Source organism: Toxorhynchites rutilus, chromosome 2, assembly GCF_029784135.1.
Source record: "Toxorhynchites rutilus septentrionalis strain SRP chromosome 2, ASM2978413v1, whole genome shotgun sequence".
NCBI classification, from domain to species: Eukaryota; Metazoa; Arthropoda; class Insecta; order Diptera; family Culicidae; genus Toxorhynchites; species Toxorhynchites rutilus.
This window is the reverse complement of record NC_073745.1, coordinates 171,793,267-171,817,552: the sequence shown is the minus strand read 5'-3', so window position 1 is coordinate 171,817,552 and position 24,286 is coordinate 171,793,267. Positions and strand designations below refer to the sequence as shown.

The 24,286-nt window shown below is 40.2% G+C and overlaps 1 protein-coding gene across 1 annotated transcript in view; it reads right to left on the bottom strand.

Annotated features, from left to right (window-relative positions):
• The window catches only part of LOC129771698 (aryl hydrocarbon receptor), a 433,577-nt gene that overhangs the window by 126,223 nt on the left and 283,068 nt on the right, over positions 1-24,286 (bottom strand). Inside the window, exons 6-7 of the mRNA XM_055775624.1 lie at positions 18,902-19,089; positions 18,741-18,847 (exon numbers count right to left, since the gene is read on the bottom strand). Of these exons, the coding sequence (XP_055631599.1) occupies positions 18,741-18,847; positions 18,902-19,089 (295 nt within the window). The remainder of the gene's footprint in view (positions 1-18,740; positions 18,848-18,901; positions 19,090-24,286) is intronic.

The following is a 24,286-nucleotide window of genomic DNA, read 5'->3' as shown; positions in this document are numbered from 1 at the left end:
TACCTTTCCCATTTCAAATATGTTTTCTCTATATTAAAGTAACATGTTTTTACTGATGAGAGAATTGATAATTGTGTTCGGTATTGGTAATTATCTTATATTACATTGGTGAGTTTTTTTTTTGACGTTGGACTACGTCTAACCGGAATATATGGGGGGTAAAATGAAAACCTAAACACAGAACATGCAGGAAAAAAGTCACAGGAGGGTTGTTTCTGAGACACGACCGCATAATTGAAATAGGATTCCGTTAGGCTATCTGTTGATTTTGGATAACTATGTTAACTAGTTTAACTATGTAATTCTTCAATACATAGTTAAACTCTTTGACCCTGTAAAGGGCCATTTTGTTCGGTTGTTGGATATTGTTTGTTCACTCCACCAGTGTTTACCGAGTGATGAAGACAGAAGGATGGTAAACAGTCATTGGATGGTGCGTATCGGATAAAAGATACCGAAGTGGAACGAGATATGGTGAAAACCGTCCTCTGTGATCCTAGGCGAGATGTCTCCTATGTTATGTATGGAAGAAATAAAGAAAAAAAAACTTACCAATGTAATATAAGATAATTACTAATACCGAACACAATTATCAATTTTTTCTCATCAGTAAAAACATGTTACTTTAATATAGAGGAAATATAATTGAAATGGAAAAGGTAATTTCCTTCTATAACTTTCACTTTCTGAGTGTTTATTCCACCTAAATGCGAATTTTAATTGGATTAACAACACCTAATACTATATGTAGAGCATATGGAAAATCACTTTTTCTAATATTTCTTCACTTTTCCATTTTTTCTCGCCGTATGAACTTTCCTTGGGTAAAAATGAACACAACAAAACAGAGAGCTTGAACCCAACGACCCGTTCTCGAGCGGGAACACACCTTGGTTTTTATTTATGAAAATTAAAATAAATCGTTTCATATATCAAGTCATTTTTAACACAACTGCTACCATATACAATTTTACACTTACACTTGTGCTAAATTTTTCACAATACATGATCGGTCATTGATATGAAATTTCACGAAGCTACCAACATTAACGTTCCAAATTTAAATTTTATTTGCTAGAATTATTCGTACCACTCACCATACTTGCAATACAAAAATGCCCCCGTCTTGCATATATTTGCAATGCCGATTTCCCCTGGGCACCTTGGTTTTGATGTCTCTGTTAGGGAATACATTTCGGTAGGAACAAAAGCTCCCCCTACCTTCATGTATTTGTAATGTCGATTCCCCCTAGGCAGCTTGGTTTTGATGTTTCTGTTAGGGAACACATTTCGGTATGAACAAAAGCTCCCCCTACTTTCATGTATTTGTAATGTCGATTTCCCACAGGCAGCTTGGTTTAGATGTCTCTGTTAGGGAATACATTTCGGTAGGAATAAAAGTTCCTCCTACCTTCATGTATTTGTAATATCGATTTCTCCTAGGCAGCTTGGTTTTGATATCTCTGTTAGGGAACACATTTCGGTATAAACAAAAGCTCCCCCTACTTTCATGTTTTTGCAAAGCCAATTTCCCCCAGGTAGCTTGGTTTTGATGTCTCTGTTAGGCACCCGCCGCATGTGTCGTCAATTTCGACCAATCAGAAGTGGGTATTGCCGTTAGGATAGGGGTTGAGATTTTTCAATTGTTCGATAGTTAGTTTCATGACATATTTTATTTACTTCAATGTGAAATTTTTTATGGAATGCCGAAATCGATTGACGCAAAAATTTCATCAATCCATCATGAAATGACTGAGCAATAAGCGTTTGAAATTGAACAATTTTCACGGTGTGCTCGATTTCCGATTTTCAATTTATACCCCAATATGTTCCCGAAAGACGTAATCCTACGTCAAAATGAAAGATTTCGAATGCTCATAACTCGAACATTTCTCACTGGATCGGAAAGATGTTTGCATCAATTGATAGGGAATATTTCTACGCATCTATCGCATTTAATAAAATATTATTTTTAATCAGATAAACAATTGAATAACTGTAAAATGTTAAGCGTTATCAAAACGCCCTTACTGCCTCGTTTTGATTGACCCGATTTACGGTTTCCCCAACACAGACTTAAAAATCAATGTACCTGTGGGAATCCGCTTTGCATATATACATCCAAGTAGGGGATATTTTTGTCCACACTAAAATGTGTTTCCCTAACACGGACTTCAAAATCAATGTGCCCGGGGAATTCGCTTTGCCAATACCTATAAGTCGGTCCTTTTTGTTCCCACAAAAATGTGTTTCAAAACAAAGATGCCTGGGGGAATCCACATTGCAAATATATGCAAGCTGCAAGTACTTTTGTACTTCCTTGTCTTTGTGCAGACCGGAATATGTCTCCCTAAAACGTACTTCTAAACTGAGAAGCCTCGGAAAATGGTACTTTCAGATACTAGAGGTGAATGAACTTTCGCGGTTCAAGAAAAGTAGAATACAATGATTGTTTGACAATTCTTCCGTTCACAAATTTTGGTAGTTCTAGGCTTCATATCAAACGTTAAAGGAAGTTCATCAAATTTACTTCTAACGGAGAACATAATCTATTACAATACATAAATTGATCTTACATGGCAACTGTTTAAACGTTTTACTTACAAGGCAAAAATGTTGAAATCAATTGAATTCGAAAATTGTTTCATTCAATCGATAATTTAATAAGTACAATACAAATGCTTACTAAGAGTACGATAGTCTCACGTCAACCCTGCGGTTATATCATAGATATAACCCACCCATTTTTTTTCTTTATTTCATCCATACATATCACAAGAGGCATTTCGTCTAGGCTCACAGAGGGCGGTTTCATCATATCTCGTTGCACTTCGGTATCTTTTATCTGATACGCACCAACCAACGACTGTTTACCATCCTTCGGTTATCATCACTCGGTAAACACTGGTGGAGTGAACCATCAACACTCAACAACCAAACAAAATGGCCCTTTTCAGGAGGCCACCAATCATTATCAAAGAGTTTAACGATGTAATTCTTCAAACATATCCAAAATCAACAGATAGCCTAACGGAATCCTACGTTAACTATGCGGGTGTGTCTCGGACACAACTCTCCTGTGTATTTTGACGTAGGACTACGTCTTTCATTTCTATACCGGGGTGTAAAATCAAAGCTTCGAAACCGAAAGCGTTACGCCGGAGACCGAGATTTTGAGCGTTAATAGCTCCTAAACAACTGAACGAAATGGTATGGTAAACACTTCATTCGAAAGATAAAATGTCTACGCGTTATATACTTGTTACTTTTTGATCCAAAAACTTGTTTCAATAGTCTTAAAATTGCTTTCAAAACAGGCTATTGAAATCACCAATCGGTATATAAGCGAGCGGCGCTCGGAAATCCACTCAGTTCTAATTGAACAGCGATTGGAGCATGTTGTCGCTGTTGCGGTGAAGCTCTTTATTTATCATGAAAGCGCGGATGAACGGTGTCACCAAGAGCCTGTTTGTGCACCCTATGCCAGAAGGGAATCTATCAGGAGGAGAGTGATGCCACAAACTGTTCCCTGGGAAGACATCGCTACACACACATACACGCGCGGCTATTAACAGGTGGTTATCGAGTTGGCATTAACCACTGGTGGGCTTCCAGTATCGAGGAAAATGTGGAAATATCTAATCGTTACTGAAAATAATCTGCCAGTTCCTCTGGGAATTTTCGAAATATATTCATGTGAAAGAGTTTAATTGAATGTTTTCTATCCATGTAACACTGTGACCAAATATGTTTCAATCAAGTGCTATTAACAGGTGGTTATCGAGTTGGTATTAACCACTGGTGGGCTTACAGTATCGAGGAAAATGTGGAAATATCTAATCGTTACTGAAAATAATCTGCCAGTTCCTCTGGGAATTTTCAAAATATATTCATGTGAAAGAGTTTAATTGAATGTTTTCTATCCATGTAACACTGTGACCAGATATGTTTCAATCAAGTGCTATTAACAGGTGGTTATCGAGTTGGCATTAACCACTGGTGGGCTTCCAGTATCGAGGAAAATGTGGAAATATCTAATTGTTACTGAAAATAATCTGCCAGTTCCTTTGGGAATTTTCAAAATATATTCATGTGAAAGAGTTTAATTGAATGTTTTCTATCCATGTAACACTGTGACCAAATACATTTGGTTTTGTGGTTTTTCAATCAATCGCAATTAACAGGATAGCTTCAGATAATTATTCTTCCCCATCAGTAGGATATTTCCGTATCCAATATTGTATGCGCCCGCAATCGATTATTGCTCAGTCGCCGAAAGTTCCGAGCTCAGAGAGTTCATTCCCCTCTAGTTTGCCTTCCAAATTGCCATCGTAAACCACACCATCTCTCGATTCAATCACACACAAAAAGCATACTTAAGCGATATTCTGGTGGTGAGACACATTCATTTTTCGTGAGGACATCGACAAGACAACATCGTTGCCTAACGTGCTGGAGGAGGTGGACGGCGAAGGATCGACACATACACGCGCAGAACTCTTTCCGTTAGGATGCCATTCAGCATCGAGAAAGTTCCGGAAAGATCTAATCATTGCTGGAAAATAATCTGCCAGTTCCTTTGGGAATTTTCAAAATATATTCATGTGAAAGAGTTTAATTGAATGTTTTCTATCCATGTAACACTGTGACCAAATATATTTCAATCAAGTGCTATTAACAGGTAGTTATCGAGTTGGCATTAACCACTGGTGGGCTTCCAGTATCGAGGAAAATGTGGAAATATCTAATCGTTACTGAAAATAATCTGCCAGTTCCTTTGGGAATTTTCAAAATATATTCATGTGAAAGAGTTTAATTGAATGTTTTCTATCCATGTTACACTGTGACCAAATATGTTTCAATCAAGTGCTATTAACAGGTGGTTATCGAGTTGGCATTAACCACTGGTGGACTTCCAGTATCGAGGAAAATGTGGAAATAACTAATCGTTACTGAAAATAATCTGCCAGTTCCTGTGGGAATTTTCAAAATATATTCATGTGAAAGAGTTTAATTGAATGTTTTCTATCCATGTAACACTGTGACCAAATATGTTTCAATCAAGTGCTATTAACAGGTGGTTATCGAGTTGGCATTAACCACTGGTGGGCTTCCAGTATCAAGGAAAATGTGGAAATATCTAATCGTTACTGAAAATAATCTGCCAGTTCCTTTGGGAATTTTCAATATATATTCATGTGAAAGAGTTTAATTGAATGTTTTCTATCCATGTAACACTGTGACCAAATATGTTTCAATCAAGTGCTATTAACAGGTGGTTATCGAGTTGGTATTAACCACTGGTGGGCTTCCAGTATCGAGGAAAATGTGGAAATATCTAATCGTTACTGAAAATAATCTTCCAGTTCCTTTGGGAATTTTCAAAATATATTCATGTGAAAGAATTTAATTGAATGTTTTCTATCCATGTAACACTGTGACCAAATATGTTTCAATCAAGTGCTATTAACACGTGGTTATCGAGTTGGCATTAACCACTGGTGGGCTTCCAGTATCGAGGAAAATGTGGAAATATCTAATCGTTACTGAAAATAATCTGCCAGTTCCTTTGGGAATTTTCAAAATATATTCATGTAAAAGAGTTTATTAGAATGTTTTCTTTCCATGTAACACTGTGATCAAATACATTTGGTTTTGTGGTTTTTCAATCAATCGCAATTAACAGGATAGCTTCAGAAGATTATTCTTCCCCATCAGTAGGATATTTCCGTATCCAATATTGTATGCGCCCGCAATCGATTATTGCTCAGTCGCCGAAAGTTCCGAGCTCAGAGAGTTCATTCCCCTCTAGTTTGCCTTCCAAATTGCCATCGTATACCACTTCTTCTTCTTCTTCTTCTTCAGTGGCACTAACGTTCCTAGAGGAACTTCGCCGTCTCAACGTAGTATTACTTGCGTCATTTTTTTTTATTTGTACTTAGTTGAGATTTCTATGCCACATAACACGCCTTGAATGCATTCTGAGTGGCAAGCTCTAGAATACGCGTGATCACAGTGCAAGTCGGAGGAAATTTCTTTGACGAAAAATTCCCCCGACCAGAACGGGAATCGAACCCGAACACCCGGCATGTTAGTTATGACGCTAACCACTCGGCCAAGGGAGCACATCGTAAACCACACCTTCTCTCGATTCAATCACACACAAAAAGCATACTTAAGCGATATTCTGGTGGTGAGACACATTCATTTTTCGTGAGGACATCGACAAGACAACATCGTTGCCTAACGTGCTGGAGGAGGTGGACGGCGAAGGATCGGCACATACACGCGCAGAACTCTTTCCGTTAGGATGCCATTCAGCATCGAGAAAGTTCCGGAAAGATCTAATCATTGCTGGAAAATAATCTGCCAGTTCCTTTGGGAATTTTCATAATATATTCATGTGAAAGAGTTTAATTGAATGTTTTCTATCAATGTTACACTGTGACCAAATATGTTTCAATCAAGTGCTATTAACAGGTGGTTATCGAGTTGGCATTAACCACTGGTGGGCTTCCAGTATCGAGGAAAATGTGGAAATATCTAATCGTTGCTGAAAATAATCTGCTAGTTCCTCTGGGAATTTTCAAAATATATTCATGTGAAAGAGTTTAATTGAATGTTTTCTATCCATGTAACACTGTGACCAAATATGTTTCAATCAAGTGCTATTAACAGGTGGTTATCGAGTTGGCATTAACCACTGGTGGGCTTCCAGTATCGAGGAAAATGTGGAAATATCTAATCGTTACTGAAAATAATCTGTTAATTCCTTTGGGAATTTTCAAAATATATTCATGTTAAAGAGTTTATTTGAATGTTTTCTTTCCATGTAACACGGTGATCAAATACATTTGGTTTTGTGGTTTTTCAATCAATCGCAATTAACAGGATAGGTTCTGAAGATTATTCTTCCCCATCAGTAGGATATTTCCGTATCCAATATTGGATGCATAAAACCTTGTGCCTCCAACGTAACGCTCTCGTTTTCGAAGTCGCCCAAATATCCATTCATACAGAATGAATTCAGATTCAACTTCAAACAAATGATCTCTAAATCAACGATAGTCCTACGTCACCCTAGCGGTTATACCATAGATATAACCCACTTCCTGTTTTTTTTATTACTCTTACCCTTGGAATTAGACAATCTTTAGAGGGTCATTTTAGCTTTCTTACGGTGCACCATTGGTGAAGAGAGCTTTCTTTTTGATGATTCATCTTTTTTGAAGATTCTGGTGCAGCCGTAGTATGACCCTCATCAGAATCAGATTCCGATTCTTGAGATGACAAAACCGAAAATTGATTTTCATCTTGAGCGGCTGATGCGGTCTTCAGCATTTCAGCATAAGTCCGCTTGGAGCGTCCAGCGATAGAACGCTTCACTTTATCGGAGTGCTGTTTGTACCTTGGGCACTCCTGTAGAGGGTGAGGATTCTCACCACAGTGGATACATTTTTCCACTGTTTGTGAGCAAGAATTCTCATTATGTTTCTCGCCACATTTGCCGCAACGAAATTTGTTGTCGCAGTGACTAACCGAGTGTACCAACTTTTAACAGTTGGTACAATTATAAACCCGCGGTACAAACAGGCGTCTTTGTGCAGACCGGAATATGTCTCCCTAAAACGTACTTCTAAACTGAGAAGCCTCGGAAAATGGTACTTTCAGATACTAGAGGTGAATGAACTTTCGCGGTTCAAGAAAAGTAGAATACAATGATTGTTTGACAATTCTTCCGTTCACAAATTTTGGTAGTTCTAGGCTTCATATCAAACGTTAAAGGAAGTTCATCAAATTTACTTCTAACGGAGAACATAATCTATTACAATACATAAATTGATCTTACATGGCAACTGTTTAAACGTTTTACTTACAAGGCAAAAATGTTGAAATCAATTGAATTCGAAAATTGTTTCATTCAATCGATAATTTAATAAGTACAATACAAATGCTTACTAAGAGTACGATAGTCTCACGTCAACCCTGCGGTTATATCATAGATATAACCCACCCATTTTTTTCTTTATTTCATCCATACATATCACAGGAGGCATTTCGTCTAGGCTCACAGAGGGCGGTTTCATCATATCTCGTTGCACTTCGGTATCTTTTATCTGATACGCACCAACCAACGACTGTTTACCATCCTTCGGTTATCATCACTCGGTAAACACTGGTGGAGTGAACCATCAACACTCAACAACCAAACAAAATGGCCCTTTTCAGGAGGCCACCAATCATTATCAAAGAGTTTAACGATGTAATTCTTCAAACATATCCAAAATCAACAGATAGCCTAACGGAATCCTACGTTAACTATGCGGGTGTGTCTCGGACACAACTCTCCTGTGTATTTTTTATTACTCTTACCCTTGGAATTAGACAATCTTCAGAGGGTCATTTTAGCTTTCTTACGGTGCACCATTGGTGAAGAGAGCTTTCTTTTTGATGATTCATCTTTTTTGAAGATTCTGGTGCAGCCGTAGTATGACCCTCATCAGAATCAGATTCCGATTCTTGAGATGACAAAACCGAAAATTGATTTTCATCTTGAGCGGCTGATGCGGTCTTCAGCATTTCAGCATAAGTCCGCTTGGAGCGTCCAGCGATAGAACGCTTCACTTTATCGGAGTGCTGTTTGTACCTTGGGCACTCCTGTAGAGGGTGAGGATTCTCACCACAGTGGATACATTTTTCCACTGTTTGTGAGCAAGAATTCTCATTATGTTTCTCGCCACATTTGCCGCAACGAAATTTGTTGTCGCAGTGACTAACCGAGTGTACCAACTTTTAACAGTTGGTACAATTATAAACCCGCGGTACAAACAGGCGCACTGGGAAAAATATTTTCTACTTTCACATAGTTAGGGAGAACAGAACCTGCGAAAGTAACCCGAAAAGAGTACGAGGGCTTATACACTTTTGACGTAGAACTACGTCTTTCATTAAGGGTGCCAAATCAGAAAACTGGTCACGTTTTTATGAAATAAAGTTAACGTTAATAACTATTTTTTGTCGCGAACGGATTTTGGCGATTTACATTCTAAACGGATCGAAAATTCCCTAAGATTTGTTTAATATGCTATAGATTAGATTCCCCTGGTTTGTAGATGGTTAAAATTCATGAAAACTTTAAGCGTTTCCATTTTACCAAACATTTGTTCTGTCCATTTGTGTGCTTTTCCGAAAAGAGCTGTCAATAACGAGCAACTTATCGACGACCAACGAAGGGGAAATCGTGGGATTTAAAGTCTCTGTGAACAAAGGAAAAGGTAGAAGAATGAAAGGGAATGCTTGCCTAGAGTATAAACAGTGGATCTCGCTGAGGCAAACTTTCATTCGGCATCGGACTGTTGAGCAATCCAGTTTACTTTGATTGATTGATTGATTATTTGATTTATTTCAGTCGGCTTTAACCTTTCAGGTCATTCGCCGTCTGTCGAAAAATATTGATATTACAAATGTATACAATGTTATTACATGACGTGGTGAAAAATAAACGAAACATTGAACAACTTTAAACTTCTGTAGTGAACGCAACCGCTCCAGATGTGTAGCACGCTTACTGCGCAGATTATCTCGTCTGTTTCTTTTCTTCCTCGTAGGCGTTGCAGATTGTAAATTGCAGTACGCCGGATACACTAAAGTGTGTGGCATTTGTGTCATGGGTATGTGATAATTCTGAAAAATCGCAAAGGAACAGTATGCGTATGCATAAAAAGGATTAAGATCGTACTCACCCGGGCTGCCCCAGGCTCCCCGCAGCACCTGCCGCCGGAGGCTCATCGGCTGAAGTCGTTACCTCTCCGATCAGGGGTGCTACGGGGGAAGTGCGTGCTTAAATTTCCCAGAACAATCCGGCATCTTTCAGGAACGACAGTAGAACCTCCTCACGAACAGGGTCATTGCTGAGAACATCCCTAATTGATGTTGACAGCTGATAATGTTCTCGCAGATCATGATACTCCACGCAGTTGATTAATATGTGTTCAACTGTTAATCTAGTGTCGCATGTTGTACAAATTGGAGGATCACATCGAGTGATCGTGTGAGCATGGGTCACCCTTGTGTGTCTCACACGCAGTCTGGACAGGACCCTCTGCTCCCGTCTGTTGTTCCTGTCGTTCCATCGAGTCAAATCGCCTTTAACCTTGCTTAACAAGCCGATGCAGCTCCTCCAGTGTCGCGTAAAATGAACGATAGCTTCATTTTGAAAATTTTTAAAGGTGTCGGCCGCAGGAACGGTGTCCGTCGCGAAGGCCTGTGCCGACCTACCAGCTGCCACCAGTGTATCCGCTTGTTCGTTGCCTCGGATGTTGCTGTGACCGAGAACCCAACACAAAGTTGTCGTCGGCGCGCAGTTCAGCTCTATTGCCTGAATGAATGGGTGCCGTAACCCACCCGCCTCCAGAGCTGAGAGCACCGAAAGTGAATCGGTGAAAATGACAACTGGAATATGAGCTGGGACACGACGTACAGCATGCGCTATGGCCATCGCCTCCGCAGAAAAAAACGAGCATAACTTCGGCATTTTGAAGCATAAGCCTCCTCCGATGCCGCTGATTCCAATGCCGACCGAATCGTTGTATTTGGATCCATCAGTGAACACTCGCATGTGGTGAGGGAATCTCGTGTTCACCAGTTCCGCGAACTTCGCTGTTGCCACGGTAGAGCTAGGGTTTGCCCTTAGTAACGATGCCAAGCTGGTTTCGATACTAATCCTTCTCTCGAACCACGGGCGTTTGCATACGCGGTGCAGTCGAGCAAGCTTAGGGAAATCAGTTCCAGCGAAACTACGATAAATCTCCTTGGTGATATGGAGCAGTACGCAATCATGTCTCATGGTTTTTTCCAGAAAACTGAGAGCCCGTTTTATAATCGTCACTGCAACGATCCAGCGAAAAGGGAGAACCTCTGCCTCAACGCAAGCATCTGTCGCCGGGGTATCGGGCAAAAGATTTGAACAGAATCTCACCGATCTGTTGTAAAGTGGAGCAATACACTTATCAGACCACTTCTATTGGTGCACGTTGTTTCCACCCCGTAGAATATGCGACTATTGATAAGAGCTCTGCTAATATTTAGCCCGGTATGTCGGTTCCATTTTGGATGACGCAAGCTGATGGTACGTAACAGTCTTAAGCGACTTTCGCATTCTCGTTTAATCCTGCGAAAGTGCGGTATGAAAGAGAATTTCCGGTCGATGGTCACACCAAGCACTTTTGGTTCACGTCTGAACGGGATGTTGATGCTTCCCAGTTTCACCGGAACACCTGTGGCGACATGGTGTGAGTTGCAGTAGTGTGTTATCACACACTTTTCTGCAGCAATCGAGAACCCAACCGATTCAGCCCAGCGTCCAATCGCGCTTATCGTTGTTTGTATTTTCTTACGGACTGGACGAACATTCATTTCGGACACAACGATGACAATGTCGTCGGCATACACAAAGACGTACACATCTCTTGGTAAACACTGAAATACGGAATTGACACTAACCAGGAACAGTGTTACAGCAAGCGCGGAGCCCTGAGGAACACCATTCACCTCCAGAAACTCGTCCGACTGGCATCCTCCAATCCCAACTCTGAACATGCGGTCAGCTAGATAATCCTGTAGGAAGAGACCGAGCCTACCTTCAACGCCCCAATCACGAAGTTGACGAAGGACTCCCACACGCCAGACGGAATTATACGCCTTCGCAATATCGAGGATGCCTATGTCGACATGATTGCCTGAATCGACGGCGCGCCATATAGTATCGCCTAGTGAACCCAAATAACCACTAGTACCAAAACCCTGACGAAAAGCGAAATGCCGGTTGTTCAAATATTAGCCGTCTTCCAGGAACTGGATCAGTCTACGGTTCACCATACGCTCCTTGATTTTTCCTACGCAAGGTAGTAGACTAATGGGGCGGAAATCGCTGGGAGACCTCGTCTGCGTTTTCTTGGGAATGGGAATGACTAATGCAGTTTTCTACTTTGTCGGAATTCTACCGTTGTTCCAAATTTGGTTGTACAGGTCCAGCAGAGCCCTCTTTCCTTCTATCGGAAGGTTTTTTAAGAGTTGGTAGCTGATGTTGTCCATTCCCGGTGAACTGCCTTTGGCCGTCAAAAGGGCGTAATGCAGTTCAGCTCCAGCAAATGGTCTGTTGCCATAACATCTTGATTCCATGGTGGAAATTCAGAATCGTTGTCTTGAACACGTTCACGGGAACTCTAAACCGGCCTTAACAAAGGAACGACAAAACACAAAAGAAATATTGACGAATTTACGCAAAGCTGAATCAGCTCATGCGACATCTACATTAGAGCTCAGAACCACAAAAGTGAAGGTGTTTGTTTATTTTACCCACTGAAAAGCAAGATTCGGTGGTGATTATTCATTGTATTTCAATTTAGATTCATTTCAGCCATTGAATGTCGTCAGTATATGGTAAGAAAGTTGGAGATTTGTATATTTACGATGGTTTCAACACGTGATCTGACCAAAGTCATAGATAATCTTCGAAAATTTTAAGTTTGATGATGCATACCGGTTATTGATACTATGGTTAATTGCGATGAAATCAATATCATATCAAATTGGCTGATATCATTGATTATGTATGGGCCGATACGAGAAGGATTTGCAGTATTTTTAGCACAAAACACCCTATTCATCGTTTACTTAGTTGAAAAAAATTAAAGTTACAATACTTATAACAAGCCATTCCTCGTAATATACATAGTACATTGTAAAATGATGATTTTCTAACCTTTTCAGTGTGGAAAGAATATATGAAACCGGGAATTTTGAAGATAAATTGTGATTTTTCTAGAAAATTTGATCGAATTTCATACCAAAAAAACAAAACATCCTCATTTCACTCGCTGCGCCATCTGGTTGTAAATCCAACGTAAATTCGTCGATTTTTCTCGAAGGTTCATAGTTTGTTTTTCTCTTCGTAGTCTAAGTTGAGACTCAAGGTACGAGGGGCGCACGGATGCAGCCGGCATGTGGTGAATTTTCCAATAAAATGGGGCGATGCTCGTTGCTGTACCACTGGATGTGGGTAACTTGCGTGTGTGTGTGTGCATCAAGTATATGCCAAGACGGGTCTATGGTACTAGGTGAGGCCGTTTCGTCACTAAGTTGGTTAGGGGAGCGGTATATGAAAACAGCACGGAAGAAAGTAGAAAAGGAATTATTTGCTTGTAGCGTGAAAGAGACAGACTGATCACGAGCGAGCTTCGGCAATAGCGTATTGTGTTTTGTTTACAAACAAAACACAGTAGACTTCCAAGATGGCTGAAGAGTGGTTTTAGCAAGTTGGCCCACCTTAGTATATACTTCTAGGAGCCTTGGTATATGCATAAAGGGTGGGATCAAAGCGCGTAGAAGTATATCCTAAGGTGGGCCAACTTGCTAAAACCACTCTTCAGCCATCTTGGAAGTCTACTGTGTTTTGTTTGTAAACAAAACACAATACGCTATTGCCGAAGGTCGCTCGTGCTCAGTCTGTCTCTTTTACGCTACAAGCAAATAATTCCCCTTCTACTTTCTTCCGTGCTGTTTTCATATACCGCTCCCCTAAACAACTTAGTGACGAAACGGCCTCACCTAGTACCATAGACCCGTCTTGGGTGGGATATTACTGTGAGGCATAACAGGCGATATCTGCAAGGTTATTATTATAGCTTATGGTGCCACACAATTCTCAGAATCTTCCAGTACCCGAAACAACAAAGCTTATTCTGCTCGTTTTATGTTTCCCTCGAGCTGTCAACTCCAGCGAATATTTCACTTGTAGTGCATCTGGCATTGCAATTTACACAACCATCAGAGCCATGGCAAAGCAGGCGAAAAAAGAGAAAAGTGCAAATGATTATAGGTCGCTTCTAGCCTTCAATGGGTTTGAGTGTGTTGTTTGTTTTCCATGAGCGAAACTTAGAACTTGTTCATTTTCTGTACATATGAATAGCACACCTTCGGTACTTTTAGTTGCCATTCGTATTTGCTCTCGTGCGCATCGGCTCTGTTCTGATGCAACAATCTCCTAGCTTTGTTGATGGTTTTGACCGAGAGTCGTGAAACGATTAAAAAAAAAGATTCCGTCCTAACTTCTAAGTGGTTGTGTCTCGGATTCAACCCTTCGAATTTTTTGTACATCCATTGTGAAAGTGCAACACGATACATTTTGACGTAGGACTACGTCTTTCATTTCTATACCGGGGTGTAAAATCAAAGTTTCGAAAACGAAAGCGTTACGCCGGAGACCGAGATTTTGAGCGTTAATAGCTCCTAAACAACTGAACGAAATGGTATGATAAACACTTCATTCGAAAGATAAAATGTCTACGCGTTATATACTTGTTACTTTTTGTTCCAAAAACTTGTTTCAATAGTCGTAAAATTGCTTTCAAAACAGGCTATTGAAATCACCAATCGGTATATAAGCGAGCGACGCTCGGAAATCCACTCAGTTCTAATTGAACAGCGATTGGAGCATGTTGTCGCTGTTGCGGTGAAGCTCTTTATTTATCATGAAAGCGCGGATGAACGGTGTCACCAAGAGCCTGTTTGAGCACCCTAGGCCAGAAGGGAATCTATCAGGAGGAGAGTGATGCCACAAACGGTTCCCTGGGAAGACATCGCTACACACACATACACGCGCGGCTATTAACAGGTGGTTATCGAGTTGGCATTAACCACTGGTGGGCTTCCAGTATCGAGGAAAATGTGGAAATATCTAATCGTTACTGAGAATAATCTGCCAGTTCCTCTGGGAATTTTCAAAATATATTCATGTGAAAGAGTTTAATTGAATGTTTTCTATCCATGTTACACTGTGACCAAATATGTTTCAATCAAGTGCTATTAACAGGTGGTTATCGAGTTGGCATTAACCACTGGTGGGCTTCCAGTATCGAGGAAAATGTGGAAATATCTAATCGTTACTTAAAATAATCTGCCAGTTCCTTTGGGAATTTTCAAAATATATTCATGTGAAAGAGTTTAATTGAATGTTTTCTATCCATGTAACACTGTGACCAAATATGTTTCAATCAAGTGCTATTAACAGGTGGTTATTGAGTTGGCATTAACCACTGGTGGGCTTCCAGTATCGAGGAAAATGTGGAAATATCTAATCGTTACTGAAAATAATCTGCCAGTTCCTTTGGGAATTTTCAAAATATATTCATGTGAAAGAGTTTAATTGAATGTTTTCTATCCATGTAACACTGTGACCAAATACATTTGGTTTTGTGGTTTTTCAATCAATCGCAATTAACAGGATAGCTTCAGAAGATTATTCTTCCCCATCAGTAGGATATTTCCGTATCCAATATTGTATGCGCCCGCAATCGATTATTGCTCAGTCGCCGAAAGTTCCGAGCTCAGAGAGTTCATTCCCCTCTAGTTTGCCTTCCAAATTGCCATCGTAAACCACACCTTCCCTCGGTTCAATCACACACAAAAAGCATACTTAAGCGATATTCTGGTGGTGAGACACATTCATTTTTCGTGAGGACATCGACAAGACAACATCGTTGCCTAACGTGCTGGAGGAGGTGGACGGCGAAGAATCGACACATACACGCGCAGAACTCTTTCCGTTAGGATGCCATTCAGCATCGAGAAAGTTCCGGAAAGATCTAATCATTGCTGGAAAATAATCTGCCAGTTCCTTTGGGAATTTTCGAAATATATTCATGTGAAAGAGTTTAATTGAATGTTCTCTATCCATGTTACACTGTGACCAAATATGTTTTAACCAAGTGCTATTAACAGGTGGTTATCGAGTTGGCATTAACCACTGGTGGGCTTCCAGTATCGAGGAAAATGTGGAAATATCTAATCGTTACTGAAAATAATCTGCCAGTTCCTCTGGGAATTTTCAAAATATATTCATGTGAAAGAGTTTAATTGAATGTTTTCTATCCATGTAACACTGTGACCAAATATGTTTCAATCAAGTGCTATTAACAGGTGGTTATCGAGTTGGCATTAACCACTGGTGGGCTTCCAGTATCGAGGAAAATGTGGAAATAACTAATCGTTACTGAAAATAATCTGCCAGTTCCTCTGGGAATTTTCAAAATATATTCATGTGAAAGAGTTTAATTGAATGTTTTCTATCCATGTAACACTGTGACCAAATATGTTTCAATCAAGTGCTATTAACAGGTGGTTATCGAGTTGGCATTAACCACTGGTGGGCTTCCAGTATCGAGGAAAATGTGGAAATAACTAATCGTTACTGAAAATAATCTGCCAGTTCCTCTGGGAATTTTCAAAATATATTCATGTGAAAGAGTTTAATTGAATGTTTTCTATCCATGTTACACTGTGACCAAATATGTTTCAATCAAGTGCTATTAACAGGTGGTTATCGAGTTGGCATTAACCACTGGTGGGCTTCCAGTATCGAGGAAAATGTGGAAATATCTAATCGTTACTGAAAATAATCTGCCAGTTCCTTTGGGAATTTTCAAAATATATTCATGTGAAAGAGTTTAATTGAATGTTTTCTATCCATGTAACACTGTGACCAAATACATTTGGTTTTGTGGTTTTTAAATCAATCGCAATTAACAGGATAGCTTCAGAAGATTATTCTTCCCCATCAGTAGGATATTTCCGTATCCAATATTGTATGCGCCCGCAATCGATTATTGCTCAGTCGCCGAAAGTTCCGAGCTCAGAGAGTTCATTCCCCTCTAGTTTGCCTTCCAAATTGCCATTGTAAACCACACCTTCTCTCGATTCAATCACACACAAAAAGCATATTTAAGCGATATTCTGGTGGTGAGACACATTCATTTTTCGTGAGGACATCGACAAGACAACATCGTTGCCTAACGTGCTGGAGGAGGTGGACGGCGAAGGAGAACACATACACGCGCAGAACTCTTTTCGTTAGGATGCCATTCAGCATCGAGAAAGTTCCGGAAAGATCTAATCATTGCTGGAAAATAATCTGCCAGTTCCTTTGGGAATTTTCAAAATATATTTATGTGAAAGAATTTAATTGAATGTTTTCTATCCATGTAACACTGTGACCAAATATGTTTCAATCAAGTGCTATTAACAGGTGGTTATCGAGTTGGTATTAACCACTGGTGGGCTTCCAGTATCGAGGAAAATGTGGAAATATCTAATCGTTACTGAAAATAATCTGCCAGTTCCTTTGGGAATTTTCAAAATATATTCATGTGAAAGAATTTAATTGAATGTTTTCTATCCATGTAACACTGTGACCAAATATGTTTCAATCAAGTGCTATTAACAGGTGGTTATCGAGTTGGCATTAACCACTGGTGGGCTTCCAGTATCGAGGAAAATGTGGAAATAACTAATCGTTACTGAAAATAATCTGCCAGTTCCTTTGGGAATTTTCAAAATATATTCATGTGAAAGAGTTTAATTGAATGTTTTCTATCCATGTAACACTGTGACCAAATACATTTGGTTTTGTGGTTTTTCAATCAATCGCAATCAACAGGATAGCTTCTGAAGATTATTCTTCCCCATCAGTAGGATATTTCCGTATCCAATATTGGATGCATAAAACCTTGTGCCTCCAACGTAACGCTCTCGTTTTCGAAGTTCTCCAAATATTCATTCATTCAGAATGAATTCAGATTCAACTTCATACAAATGATCTCTATATCAACGAGAGTCCTACGTCACCCTTGCGGTTATACCATAGATATAACCCACTTCCAGTTTTTAGGTGTGTTTTCAACTTTTCTACAAACATTTTACTATATTATGAATTTTCCACACTCTCTAATGGTTATTAAATAGATTTTCAATTATTTTAACTTGCTTTTCACATTGTGTTGTATTTGGTGATATGTTCAATTACAGGTCACAATCGCCTCTAAAGCTAATGCCTCGGCATGTCCAATAAGAGGCAAATCAATGTATTTACAATTTATTTTTAAAAGCACAATGAAATTACTTACAAAAAATTGTTTGTGTGTGCACGGATGGCTGACCTAGAAGCTCTGTTTACAGAAAAAAAAGAAGAAATTATATCACACATGGAAAAAAAGAGTTCATGAATCATAACAAGCAATGTTTTATTTAGTGCTCTCGTGATCGAGTGGGGGAATTTTTCGTCAAAGAAATTTCTTCCGTCTTGCACTGTGGTCACGCGTATTCTAGAGTTTGCCACTCAGAATGCATTCAAGGCGTGTTATTTGGCATAGAAATCTCCAAATCTTTTTGATGTACAAAAATCATCTCTTTTGTTTCATTAAATATTTGGTAGTTTGAAGCTTGATATAATAAATAAACATTATTGATTGAGAGATGACAAATGTAGCTCAGTGTACAGTGCGTCTTTTTAATTTAGACGGTCATGATTTGGCAATATAAGACGATTTGCTTTGGAGGTTTGGAGTTTGAAGGAGTTTGGAGGCAAATTACCCCCACACCCTATAGGGCAAACATGAGAAAGCGGAAAATGAATTTTGCACCAGTTTTGCGTGATCCTACTAAATGTAGGCCTACATGAAAATGAGACCTACGGTATCGCTGTAATATTTGTAAAACTATTCTCACAAGGATTTAAAAAACAAAGGTTATTTAATTATAAAACGTAGATTATTTTTATGTCTCACTCTCATTTTTCCGAGGATTTTCATAACTTGGGAAAAGCAGAGTGATTCCGTCGTTATGAAACTGAGTTTGTTTTATGATAAAGTTACATTATGATATTGAAATTGTTCAATCCTACTTACATTCTTGATGCGCACTGCCAACGTACGCTAAATCGTCAAAATGTACTAAATCATAGCCTCCCATATTTGCGAGTTCGTTGTCTGGATAACCAAGAATTACTTTACCTCTGAAAATATGTATAGAAGAAACCCGTTTTACGTATTATTTTATTTCAACATACTTTTGATCCATAGAAACCAGGGAAAAATCGAGTTTGTGCTTTGATTTGAACATATTTTCCTTTTGAGGGATTTCCAGTAAATTCGGTGGTCCAAAAGGAGTACAAAATGCGAAGAGACCTAAAGGTGGTTCTTCAGTTTTCCGGTTTTGACCATGTAGAACTTTCACTCTTCCTCGAATGTCTAGTCTCTGAAAAAGAATAGTAAGAAAAATGTATACATATACAAACCAGGTCATTTTGAAGATTCTAGCCCCATTTTACAAAATAAACATAAAGCTTGCTTATCACATTTACATAGTATTTGGTATGTATTTTTACGAAAATATAACTAGTGGATTAAACGAATTAATTATCCAGTCAGCTTTCTTTTGTTTTAAATAAGTAGTACGGCGCGTCCGCTAACTGGGCGGAATGGACAGCCCAGTTAACGAATTCGGATCCTCAGCTGGGCTGCCTAGAGACGTCGGTTAATCGTTCGATTAATTCAAATAATCGAATATCTGCATTTATAATCGAGTAATTTGGTATAGGCAAAGTCTCTATAAAAAAAAATAAATAAAAAAAGAAAAAAATATATAGGCGGTTTATAACCAGCGGAACCTAAGCATGGCCTATATCGATTACAGGAAGGCTTATGACTCCATACCACACTCGTTTCTCGTCCGTGTATTGGAGCTCTACAAAATTGATCCCGTCGTCGTTAGGCTCCTGCAGCATGCGATGAGGCAGTGGAGTACGTCTCTGCACCTCAGTGATGGGGAAAATGTGTTGCAGTCTAGAACGCTGCAGATAAAGAGGGGGATATTCCAAGGCGACTCTTTCAGCCCGCTTCGGTTTTGTCTGGCACTAAACCCCCTCAGTAGGACGCTCAATAGAAACGGTCATGGCTATAAAATAAGGTATGGCGACGGCGCCCACGAAGAAGTGACCCATACCTTTTACATGGATGATCTCAAGGTCTACGCTGATTCACGTCAGCGTCTAGGTGTAGCTATCCGGGTTGTCGAAGACATAAGCAGGGACATCTGCATGGCGTTCGGCCTCGACAAGTGCCGCTGTGTCCATCTGCTGAAAGGGTAGCTTACCGAATCCGGAGGTTACGAGGTCTATGAGACATGGTTCGTGGCGAATCCTATAAATATCTTGGATTCCGACAGTTCACTGGGATTCGCCACTCCGACATCAAGACGGAGCTGCGAGACAAGTTCTTGAGTCGAGTGAACTGTGTCCTGAGGACTTTCCTCAACGCGGGGAACAAGGTACGCGCGATCAACACATTCGCGGTTCCCCTGCTGACCTTCAGTTTTGGTGTAGTCAAATGGAGCAAAACTGACCTAGAGGACCTTGAGAGGAGGATGAGGAAAGCATTTAAAGAGACCGGAATGCACCATCCTCAATCGGCACTGGAGAGAGTTTCACTGCCACGCAAAGAAGGGGGACTTGGAATAGTCGACATATCTGCACTGTGTGTTGCCCAGGTACGACAACTGCGCGAGTACTTCGCAGAACGCGCCAACCAAAACGCGCTATACCGGGCTGTCTGCGCCGCCGACAGAGGATACAGCGCTCTGCACTTGGCGCAAGCGGAGTACCAACTCAACTGCAATCTGCAGACAGTGGAGGAGAAGATTGCAGCTTGGAAGCAGAAGGCAGTGCATGGTGCCCACACCCATCAACTGGACCGGCCACACGTCGACAAGGCCGCATCTAATCTGTGGCTAACGCGTGGTGAACTCTCTTCAGTAGTAGAAGCCGACATGATAGCCATCCAGGACAGGATAATGCCGACGAGAAACTGCAGGCGGTACGTCTGGCATCAAGACGTTGATGACATTTGCCGGATGTGCCATCAACCAGGTGAAAACATAGAGCACATTATGGGAGGCTGTCCCGTTTTGGCCAACGCAGCCTACACCGAGCGCCACAACAACGTGGCCCGTATTGTTCATCGACAACTGGCCCTCCAATGTGCTCTACTGGAAGACAACGTACCAAACTACCGGTACCTGCCTGCACCTGTCCTGGAAAATGACCGTTTCAAGCTGTACTGGGATCGCACTGTTCTGACCGACCTCTCGATCCACCACAACCGCCCAGATATAATGGTTTACGACAAGAGCGACCGCAAAGTCACCATCATCGATGTCGCTATTCCACTGAACCAGAATCTGGAGGAGATCCACGGTCGCAAAATCTGCAAGTACCGACCATTGGCCGTGGAGCTCAAGGAACTGTGAGGGCTAAGAGAGGTCCCAAGAATTGTTCCAGTCGTTCTCTCTGGAACTGGAATTGTCCCGAAGACACTGCTGGAAGCGCTAAAGGTAGAACATGGAGAAGTAATTGGCCGGCATCCAAAAGTCGGTCATCCTTAGCACCTGCGCGATTGTCCGACAATTTCTCGGTCAGGACTGAAACAGCACGAGCATGCAGATACGTGCATTCCGCAGAGCCTAGTCCCCCTTTGGCATTCAGAAGCCCGGGGGCAGGTGAAAATTCTGGCTAGGTTCGCCTAGTTAAGAAGTGAGATAAGTCTGCAAAAAAAAAATTGGTATCGAAAAATGAAAAATCAAAATAAGAATACATCGAATAGTTATCACAGTAATCGCGATTAATGAAAAAAGGAACCATTTTCAAGGTTAATAAAATTTTAGGTCAAGAGTTAGGCTATGGATTTTTTTAATCCAACAGCGACCATCTGACATCGGCAACCCGATAGACAACGTGATACAAAAAATCATGAAATGGTAAATTTATCAATATACTGAAATATCATTTCATTCAAAAACTATGATTCTACTCCATGTTTACTTTACAATTATATTTAATGTAACTTGTAAAATTATAATATCATAATCTTTTTTATTATGCAATGTCTGTTCATTATTATTACAAGAAAAAAATATTCGCTCGATTATTCGAATACTGAAAGACAATTATTCGAATGAATCGAATATTTAAAAATGATCCGGCGATTAATCAATAATCGAATAAACGAAAAATTTAGACATCTCTAGGGCTGCCTCTTCAAACGTCCAAAAACACCGAGGGGAACGTGAATGATGCACTCAAAAAATATTAATTGAAAAATATGGAAGCGCAAAATACTACTGTACACTGAAAGAAATAATTAATAAATATAACGAGCTTTTTGAAAAATTCAACCAATCTAGTCATTTTCGACCGTGCTAATCATTGATTCAGCCTACAAGGAGAAATTGTTAAACATATATGTCAAGCAGCACCATGAATCGAAAGCCGACATTTATCCGGTGAAAATGCTCGTGTTACAATTATATCAAAACTCTTACCTCCGTATTGCCTTATGGCAACAATTAAATTATTTAAGGCGCTTTTGACGTAGGACTCCGTCTAACCTTTCAATATGGGGGCCCAATTCAATATTTCGATGTGAAAAAGTGTTCAGTTTTTGAACGTTAATACCTCTTTTATTTAACGATGGATTTTAATTTCAAATAATAATTTCAAATAGGAAATATCCTCAGCAATTTTTTGTATGCTCTATATTACTATTTTTCAGTTCATTTAAAGCTCAAATTGATGAAAATTGGAAGAAAGAAATCCCTACATTCCCATACATTTTGTCTGCGCTACCGCAGCAAACAGCTATTCATTACAAGCAACCACAGGAACGGGTGAAACGCAGGGAGAAGGTGAAAACGAGTGGGGAACGCAGAAGAGATTATGTATATAGGCGGTCGCTACAACGTAGACTATATGACTATAAAAAGAAAGCGATGGTGGTGCTTGGCCTCATTCTATCGCCGGACGCCAAGCAGGAATGTATGTTCCCAACAATTCCAACTTCCCAATAACGACGATCGATTGCAGGATTCGTAAACATATTACATATTGATATGTAATATTAGGCTGTCAAAAAAGTCCAGCGGTATTTTTTTGGAATTTTCATTTGTTCATAAAATTAGTTACAATCATCTGTTTTAAGTCAAATATGCGCTTTTTTTTCGATGACTTGTTCCCAACGAGATGCCAACTACATAATACCCCTGTTATAGAAGCTCGCTTCCTTATTGGCAAAAAACTCGGATAGCCAATTTTCACAGGCCTCTTTTGTGGCTAACTTCTGACTACCTAGCTCGTTCGCCATGGACAAAAACAGGTGGTAGTCACTTGGTGCAAGATCCGGACTATACGGCGGATGCAAAAGAACCTCCCATCCGAGCTCCCGGAGCTTCTGGCGCGTCACCAAAGAAGTGTGTGGCCTGGCGTTGTCCTGATGAAGACAATGCGGCCTCTGTTTATCAAAGATGGCCTCTTCTTCTTGAGTGCTACCTTCAAGCGGTCCAGTTGTTGGCAGTACAGGTCCGAATTGAGCGTTTGACCATAGGGAAGCAGCTCATAATAGATTATTCCTTGACAATCCCACTAAACACACAGCAGAACATTCCTGGCCGTTAATGAGGGCTTGGCCACCGTCTGAGCCGCTTCAGCGGGCTTCGACAACGACCGTTTGCGCTTCACGTTGTCGTAAGTGACCCACTTTTCATCGCCAGTCACCATCCGCTTCAGAAACGGGTCGATTTTGTTGCGATTCAGCAGCGATTCACATGTGTCGATACGGTCAAAGATGTTTTTTGCGTCAACGTGTGTGGCACCCATACATCGAGCTTCTTAGTGAATCCAAGCTTCTTCGAATGGTTAATAACGGTTTGATGACTTATCCCCAGCTCTTCGCCGATGCTACGGCTGCTACTATGCCGGTCTTTCTCGGCTAATTCAGCGATTTTGTCGCAATTTTCGACGACAGGCCTTCCGGAGCGTGGCGCATCTTCGACGACCTCTACACCAGAACGAAAACGTTGAAACCATCGTTGTGCGGTGGAAATGGAAACTGTATCGGGTCCATAAACTGCACAAATTTTATTGGCAGCTTGAGATGCATTTTTGCCTTTGTCATAGTAGTACTGTGAAATATGTCGGATTTTATCTTTATTTTGCTCCATATTTGCGACACTATAACTCACGAACGACTTAACCAAACAAAACACTGTCAAGGACTATATTATAGCGCGCAAAAATACCTTTCCAACAAGCTATATATATATGACTCGATACAATGAATACAAATAGAACTACGCGCTTACAACGACACCACGCGGAAATACCGCAGGACTTTGTTGACAGCCTAATATAATATCGACTCTGATAATATCCACTACATCATGTCATAATATATTTCGTATTCTTCATTATTAATTATAAGGAAAGTTAATGATGCCCGTCGGTATCGAATTATCATCGACACCACGATTTTCGCTAAATACTGCTTTCAGTTCAGCCTGCAGAAACTTTTCTCAACTCTTAATTTATCAAATTCTTCTTCTTCTTCTTCTTCAATGGCACTAA